Consider the following 9,360-nt stretch of genomic DNA (forward strand, 5'->3'; position numbering starts at 1 on the left):
AACAGGCTGCCCAGGGAAGTGGTGGAGTCACCATCCCTGGAAGTATTTAAAAGACGTGTAGATGAGGCGCTTAGGGACATGGTTTAGTGGGCATGGTGGTGTTGGGTTGACGGTTGGACTCGATGATCTTAGAGGTCTTTTCCAGCCTTAATGATCCTATGATTCTATGATTCTATTCTATGAAATGTCCAAATTTTTTCTCTGGTTGTCCATGACAAATCAGATTGTGGAACAGAAGCACAAACAGGCTCATCTTCTTTCTTTGACTTAGGAAACCCATTTAAAATCCTACCCCAATCTCATTGCTTTTCTCCTCAACTTTTGTGTTTAAAAAGGGAACCTGATTTGGAAGACAGCCTACCCTGAAGCATGCAAACTTGACTTGGCTTGGTAAAAATAGAGCTGATGCATGACAGCAGGTCCACCTGCCTGAATATTTTAAAGATATCAAAGTATTTAACACTGTAATAATTTTCACTCTTTCTTTAAACCAATTTCCTTTTTTTGTAGTAGAAAGAATGTGATGCCCTTTAGGAATATGATTTGTTAAACAATGGATTAAACCAAAAACCCCACCATTTATTTAGTTAGTATTAAATAGCAGCCTTATCCATCTTTTTATAGCCTTCTTGTTCATTATGTATTTTTTTTTATGTCACTCATTTTAAATGACTGAAGATGATGCAAGGCAGCAGAGAATCGGAGTTGAAGCAGCTAGTCATGTCAAGCCTCACTGACATTAAAGGCTGGTCTGTGCTTAAAAACAGTGTTGAAACTTTAATCCTCCTACTGAAATCACCTCTGAAACTGTCTGACTCTCAGTAGAAACTGGAAAAGAAATTAGTATTAGAAAGTTCCTGATCTTCATGGATATAGACATGCTAAAGAAATGGAGTTGAGATCTTACTTTAAGATGGTAGAAGTCTGACACTTGGGCCAGGATTAGCAGTGCATACCTGCAACATCATTGATTCACAGCTGCACAGCTCGGGGGATGTGAGCGATGCAGGGGCAATAAGACAGTTTCAAACTCTCCTCTCTTTGCACAGATGATTCTGTCCCATCTTCTTTCTGACAAATACTGCTGTGATATTAACGGGAGTCCCTGGTCTGATTCTAACTTATACAGCAATATTCTAACTTACATAGCAGTATTTTAGTCTAGTGATAAAAGAATTTCCACGTGGTTTTGAAAGTATGCTGTTTCTCAGATGTGCAGCTGCTGTGTGGTTTCACTGGAACAGGTAAGTAGTGTCCTACATCACACCTCAGGGGTGGCTGCGCTTCAGATGTGACTATAGGATCCCAAACTTATCTTCTATCCTCCAGTAATATAGATACAGCTAACTGTAAACCAATTTAGCAATAGGAGAGATTTATATTACATACTGTGATTTACTGCAGATAAGTCTGAAAGGAAAAGACTAGAGATGTTTCCCCTTCATGTGGAATACATGCACATCTCATCTACTGGCATTGACGTGTCAAATCTACAGAGACTATGTTACCAATGGCATTATTTTGCTAGTAGCAACTGTCTATTACTTTGTGTGTACATTTCCAGGTTGCACTTCCATTTCGTGTCTGCCCATGCCTGGCACGAGACAGAATAACAACAGCTCAAGACGCAATTATAGAAGATGTCCAGCAAAGCAAAATGCTTGAAGAGGAAGCAGCCAGTGTTTTGCTGAGCACAGCAGTCTGGAAGTTCACATGGTGAGAAGCACTTCTCACCATCTACATACTGTGAAACGGATTTTAGAGTGTGCCTGGGGGGAGCCACAGATAATAATACCTTTGAGCAAAACAAGTGCCATGAGTGCTAGATCTGAGCTGAAAAATGCCTACTTTAATTCAAAAATTCTTTCCCAAATCCATTTTGCTGTTTCTTTGTGGTGCTAAATGTTCTAAGCCATGTGGGCCCTTGAAACCGTTGTGCCAAACAAGAGGAGGACAGATCTTTTGTGTCTCTATTAATTTACAGATCCTTTTGGAAGAAACAGCCACAAGGGGGGAAAGCTGCAAAGAAGGCAATCTGATGTACACTGAGGCAGAGGTGGGGAGACCTATCCATTGCCACAATATTGCTTTCCTGCAAAAGTCAATAAATAGACAAGCCTTGCAACAAGCAAATCATATCAAAGTAAGGGAAAAATGATAGCCAACCACTGAGGAAAGTACAAGCAACTTCCCTAGTAAAATCTTAAAAAACAGGGAGGACATAACTGTTCTTTGAGAAGTTTGCAGCTCTGATGATCGATTCAAATCACAACCAGTCCCAAGCACATAAAACAAAATTTCAAGTGTGCCTGAGCTGTACTGGTGCCATAAGGCTGATGGAGTTCTAGCCCAGGTTTCTGCATGCAGGTCTTGTAGCTTGGGAATGAAGTAACCCCAATGTAATTTCGACCATCACAAAGTGTAGACGTGGTGCCTAGGGACGTGGTTTAGTGGTGGACTTGGCGGTGTTAGGTTTACGGTTGGACTCGATGATCTTCAGGGTCTTTTCCAACATACATCATTCTATGATTTTATTCTGAGTTGCTCCAAGCTCCCCAGCTATGGCCATTTCACCCTTTCGCTTCCTAAGCACAGCCATATAAGTTCTTTCCCAGCAAAACCTCTTCAGAGGAGAATCCATATAAAGAAGCTGAACCACTACTCTGTCAGTGGCTTTCCTTGGATGCTCTTCTCAGGGAACATTTTTGTGCTATGGAGATACTGGAAAGGACCCAGAAGAGGTTGTAAGCATAAGAAGAAAAGGGTGGCATTTTGCCTAACACACGAGTATTTATAAAAAGTAACTTTGAATCACACAATCCACTTGAAAATTTTCATATAGTTAAAGCTAGGTCAGTGATAGATTAAAATCAACCATATAAATAGGCAACTGGTTGCACAAATTAAAGACGCATTAGGGTTTTTTTGACTGATAAAGGAATGCTTTGTTCCATGTAAAAATTCATAAATTATCATTCATACTCTGGAACAGGTTCCTCCATGCTCCCAAATTACAGTGTTGCTGCACTGTTTAAAATTTTACTTTTGAATTTGAAAATGCGCTGTCTCTCTATAAAGTGGCAGTACCTGAAGAAAGATGTAGTCATCCTGTACAGTTAGGGAATCCCGATCAGTGCCAACAGCAAACTGGACTGTCATTGTCTTATCAGAGCAATTTTGAATCTGGCAAGTGATGTAGCGATAACCTGAGGGAAGAGAGACAGAAACATATGACAGGGCTATCAAGGGAAAAAGAAGCAAACAGTATAAAATGTTATCAATGTAGGGGAAGCGCTGCCTTTGCCAGGTGAGTTAGTTGTAAAATTATTATATTAAACCCTCATACAAAAGTTTTTCAGTCTCCAATTTACTGAGAATATATTAACTGCTTACAGTTCAGATCATTCCCGGGAGGCAGCCTGTTATTATCTAAATTCTGCTGGTCCAGAGAGATTAGGGGTTAGATGAATAAGACATTCATGGGTGGGGATAATAGGAGCCTCTTTTCTCACTTAACCTATGCACGGAGCCGAATTATTCACTTGGAGAAATGGCAGCCTGACACAACATAACTGAAATCAATAGATCAACCCCAGTATAAAATTGTGATGAGTGAGAAGAGAATCAGACTCCGTTTAATAGACAGCATGCAGAATTTTAAAGGCTATTTTCAAAGCTCTGTAGCGAAGTTAAGACACACTATTAACACACTATTGGAACTGCTCTGTTGGGGCACGACTTCTGTATTCAGAGCTAATACCTTGCTGAAAAAGCCTGGACTGATTCATATCAGTCGAGGCTATGGCCTCTCTCTTCCTCTCCCATTAGCAATGGGCAAGGAATATCCTTTCTGCCTGGGCTGTCACAACAGCATCACTGCATCTTTGATGCAATCTGCTCTTACAGAGAGACAATAATCATATCTTACACCAACTGTGGCCCAAAGACCTTCTCCTGGATTCAAGCCCTTGTATAGCTCACCGTTCCTCACAAGCTTTTGAGCACAAGGTACTTCAGTGACGTTCCCAAGTGCAGTGAGAAAAATGTTATACACACAATCCCGTGTTCAGATCACTAATTCTCCCCACGCTCCACATAGAGTATGAAAGAGCAAATAATGCACCCCACGCACGTCCTTCATTTCTTTTGCAGTGCGATAGGAAATGCATTCCACACTTTATGACTTTCAATTAGAAAAGGCCAAACCAGTATTCTAGACACAAATACTTGTTTTAAAATCTGGATCTGTTTAAGAGGCAGCTAGAGTGAATCCAAGTTCTCCTGCTTATGTCCAAATCATCACCACAAGGCTATTTGAGCAAGCGCAGCAATGGGCCATAGAAAAGTCTTGCAGCTATTCATAATTCACATGACAAGCATTATAGTTCTTCATCAGATAGGTAGTACAAAGATGCTGTTTCCACTAAAATCAATGGCAATGCTTGTACTGACCATACATGCAGAAAGTCAGTTTTTTAGAGAACCCAGCCAGGAGATATTTCATGAGAGTTTTTCTTTTTCTGCTGTTTCTGTTAAATAAAAAAAAATTCTTTCCTTCCCACTCCTGAAGAATCTTCTTACACTGTCTCTGAACAGAGCATTTGATGGGGCTGTGTAAGGGTCACCAAGTCTCAGAAATCTCACTGCGAAAAGATTTAGAAACTTTGTCATCCAGATTTTAACATGGTAACTTTGATTTTTTATTAGGGCTGAAGTGAAGAAAAGCTACTGGATCAGGGAAAGTCAAACTGTGCATTCTTTACAACTCATTTTCAAGACTGCACAGGAACTTAAATGATCTGATTCAAGGAACGAAATTATCTTTCAAGAGCACAATTAGTAACAAGAAACTATACAAGGTTTTGGAATCATAGTGACTCTTTAGTACAGCACATCCTGACTGCTAATCTGCTTTTTCATTTATTTTCCTTTTGAAGTCTCAAAGTATACTGGATACTGTAACATGAGGAAATTCTGGGAGATGGTGGTTAGTGCAGCAGGACTGACATATGCAACGATTCACTTTAACAGACACTTACCCAGCACTAACACTGCATTGCCAGTTTTATTTGCAAATCAGGAAAAAATGTTCAATGTTTAACTGCCAGAATAAATTGCATTATTAATGGATATTTTCAACAGAGCATAGCATCTTGACGTCAATTCATCTTAGAGTGGAAAACAAGTAAATTTTACATTATACTATATTTTTATATAACAGGACAGCTTTGCTGACTACAGATAAACAGAGAAAGAATCTGACTTGCACAATTTCTCTTCTGACTAGTTTTAAAAACAATCCAAAAAGTACCCTCTAAAACAAAGAGAAATGACTATACACTAGGGTATCAATTGATAAGATTTTCATCTGCATACCTCCACTGGGGTCCTGGATTTCCATATGAACTAAATCAGGGTCTCCGTCAACTCCAGCAACGGCCCTGAGAACATAATATAATCAAGTTATGCAGACTCAGTTACAGAATAATAATTATGTGGATGGAAGAAAAGAGGGGATTTCATATGAACCAGCTTTAACATTCTAGCTGGGAAATTAAAATAAACCCCATTTACAATGTCCTGTCACTAATATCTAGATGGAAACTATTTTTTCTGTACTTGACATTATGTTTTTCTTAAATTTCTTCAGAATCTCTTTTACTAAAATATGCATACAAATAGGATCAATTGGAGAAAAGAACAGAAATAGGTATGAAATTGGAAACAAAACTTCATAATCATAAATTGATATATATACACACACACAGATATGCATACACTCGCATGCACTGGCAAGCGCTAGAGCATCTTTTTACAATTACCTTTGACATTTGAGACTACAAAGCAGATTTAGTGCTAAAAAAGACTTAGATTCCATTCTTATTAGAAATATCTTAAACTTGACACACGGTTTCCGTAACAAATTGATACATCTTTGGTTAGTACATTCAAGAGAAGAGTAGATTCTGCTTTGACAAAGGAAGAAAGTGAAGAATAATTTTGAGAATACCCTGAGAAGGAAATTCAGTCTGAATTGAACAAACTACAGTTTAACTTTGAAAAGGTGTAATGGGAATACAGGCTGATTTTCTGTTAATATCTCCCATGTCAAATATGCTCAGCCAAAAGATGAATTTTCTACCCTCGGGGCTTCCATCCCAACCTGGGAACGGCAGTCCCAGCTGCGCTTTTTTCTGGCCCTTCCATCGTCTTTAGTCAGGTAGATTCTGCAGAGAAAGCTTTGAGCTGACAGTTGTGCTGTCACTAAGCAAAGCAGAATCCGGCCCCACTCCCATAGCTCCATCGCTCTTCACAAGGCTCTTCACTGGCATGGTAAGAGTCCATCGAGTCAGCAGATGTGAGTTGAAGACACGCAAAGGAGATAAATTGAGTGATAAAGTGCAGCTGGATGCAGATATTAAAAAAGCCCATTAAAATACTTAAGAGAAAATGATCATTTTGATACAATTATTAATAATCAAATGCAATAAAACTATACTTTGGATTGAAGTTACATCATTGTTTAATGATTTTAATAGCATTGATTTATGAGGAGCGATTAAAACTCAGACTCAGTAATTGGTGGCTCCTTGGGAACACAGGCCAGGAGGAAGAGACTGGATGATTTCCACTGCTGCATAACAACCAGAAATAATCACATATGCTGTTCTTCCCTAATAAGATAAATGATCAGTCTGAAGAAGGAAGGGGAGGGGGGGGGATGAGCCCCTGCCAAGCCATGAGATGTGAAGGAAACTTCTAGTGGGAATTTTTTAGTAAATGCATGGAAAAATCTTCCATTTACTAAGACATTGGTCTCTGAAACATAAACTATTCCAGTATTTTGGAGGCAACACATTAAGGCAGAGAGTCCTTGAGGTCTGATAAGAATATATTTGAGCAGAGGGAAGGGATCTGTGAACATTTTGCTGTGCTCTGCATCAATTTTTCTAGATATTCACAACACACCAAATCAAACCTGCTATCAACTCTGCAGTCAGCTTTTTGAAGGAAGAAAATTATGTTTGCTGAATATTTTACTTTTTGTGCTGGACCTCATGCAGCTGAACCACCAACTAACAACACTTTAGGGTTGAAATTCTCCGAGGCTCTGCCTGACATGCTGATTGGCATCAACAATGCAAAGATAGTTTTTGGGTACTTTTGAAACATCCTCTTATATCTATAATTTATCACACACGATTTCGTAAGCACAGTTTGAGATATTTGTCAACATCTTTACCTTCTCATGTTTCTTTCAACAGCTCAGAAGTGACAATGATCTCATGTCTACTGTGTTCCTCCTAACAGTGGCAGCTGGCACAAGTAGCCTCTAATCTTGTTTCCAGCGTAACCTTTTAGTGCAAGAGGTTGTAACTGATCCGTTTTAATGACCACTGCATGGACACAGAAAACGAAAGTTTCCAACCCAGACTACTTTTCTCCTTTAGACTTTTATTTGAGTAGATGCGAATAAATCACAAGGAAAGTTTTTTTTTAGCCCAGCCAGAAAAAATACCTCTTTCCCCTTAAAGTTCAGACATTTCCCCTACTTCCCCTTTTAAAACTGTCCTTCATTATACAGGAGAACAGTTACTTCCAAAGGGTAAGTCCTCTCTTCTTAAACCAGCTGGATCACCTCCCACGCTGTCCGCTGACTATAAAGAAAGTTTAGGATGACAGCTCCACGCAGCAGTTTGACAAGCATTTCTCCTCATTGCTCTACCAGATTAAGCCACCCCATTCTGTGTCCCCAGCCTTGCCTCTCCTTCACCACCTCAGACGTCCCATTGAACTTGCCAGGTCCCAGCACTGGGAATTGTCTAATTTCAAGGTGACCCTACAAAGATGGAAGACACAGGCTGCCGAAAGAAATTATCATTAAGCTATACCTGTAGATCTCTAACTTCAGACAAGTCTAACAAGTGAGATGCACCCTTTAAGTGCAGAGTTTATCCATTCTGAAAAGCACAAATTAAATAAGCAGAATATTTCAAAAATATGGTTTGTGTTTTTCGTTACTCTAATTGTACAGATGAGCTATAACAGCAGAGACTGTTTACTCACTGAAGACGTTACACCCTCAAAGTCTGCTTTTGAATGTCAGCTATAAAGCAGAGTTTCCGAACTCCAAAGTCCCTTTACCCAGCTTTACAAACACTTAGGAAGAGTCCTTTCTTCTTTTATTGAAAAAAGACACCATCTATTATGGCTGCTAAGAAAATCTTCAGAACAGAGTATAACTAATGCAGAGAACTTGAAGAATATATACCTGAAGAATAAACTAATCTACTCATTTCAGTGGAGTCCTCTGCCAACAGTACTTTAAAAAGCAATACTGTTATTTCACCTGTGCTTAAATCATAAAGCAAAGGAAAAGTCATATGACACTATGCAGGCTGAACACAGTCTAGGTCCCTCTGCCCATGCAATATAGCTTTCTTAAAATGATGGGCAAACAACGTACATACAGGAACACATGCAGTAAATGATCCATCTAAAAGGAAGGCTCAATTATATGTTTTTTCATATTGAGGGAGAAATGTAAGACAATTTTTTTTTTTTTCATTTTTGTTTACCAGCTTACTACTACCACAACATAAATGCATTATATCAGCGTGAGGACTGTGCCCACACATCCATTCACAAGCACAGGTTACTGTTCCTCAGCTGGCTTTAGGATAGGACCGCTTCAGTCGCCAAGGTGAGCAGCTCCGGTGCCAGCACGATTGGCAGCGGATTGCTCTGGCGCAGTGCACAGCGGGGGTTCCCGAACCGGGGGAACCTCAGGGGGAGCCGAGAGAGCCGCCAGGAGCCCACAACTCACGTGACAGCAGCTGACAAGACCTGGGCGAGGCCAGGAGCAACGGCAGCCAAGCCCCACACGGATATAAAAGAAGCCCTTAGGGAGTGCCAGCGACCAGGAGCGCTGCGAACAGGGCATGGCACATCAGCAAGGACGCGGTGCAGCAGTTTGTGCAGCAGTTCGCACAGCAGTTCACACGGAAGGGCATGCAGGAAGGGCACTGAAGCTCTGCCAGCTCAACCAGGGAGCAATGGTACCCACCCAGCAGAAAGCCATGGCCTAAGCTCTGCACCCACCACGACTGACGCAGCTTCCCAGACAGAGCTCCGGTGGAACACGCTGCCACCCAGGTGTCAGGCTGCAGGCTGTGCCCTGCTCTTAAGCCAGTACCGGAGCGCAGCAGTAAGCACACCTGTGGGAGGTGTGCCTGTTGAAGATTATCATAAGTTTTATTGAATCCTTCTATATTTTGTGTTTGTTAGTAGATAAGCAACTATAAGAACATCTTGATTTAAAAAGTAAGCCTTTATGTTAATGTTCTGTATGGGTTGCTG

At 40.4% G+C, this 9,360-nt stretch overlaps 1 protein-coding gene across 1 annotated transcript in view; it reads right to left on the reverse strand.

Moving 5' to 3' along the window:
• SORCS2 (sortilin-related VPS10 domain containing receptor 2) overlaps positions 1-9,360 on the reverse strand; it is a 417,623-nt gene that overhangs the window by 92,225 nt on the left and 316,038 nt on the right. The window contains exons 6-7 of the mRNA XM_009328890.1: positions 5,377-5,441; positions 3,088-3,206 (exon numbers count right to left, since the gene is read on the reverse strand). Of these exons, the coding sequence (XP_009327165.1) occupies positions 3,088-3,206; positions 5,377-5,441 (184 nt within the window). The remainder of the gene's footprint in view (positions 1-3,087; positions 3,207-5,376; positions 5,442-9,360) is intronic.

The sequence above is a fragment of the Pygoscelis adeliae genome, unplaced genomic scaffold, assembly GCF_000699105.1.
Source record: "Pygoscelis adeliae isolate BGI_AS28 unplaced genomic scaffold, ASM69910v1 Scaffold66, whole genome shotgun sequence".
Classification (NCBI taxonomy): domain Eukaryota; kingdom Metazoa; phylum Chordata; class Aves; order Sphenisciformes; family Spheniscidae; genus Pygoscelis; species Pygoscelis adeliae.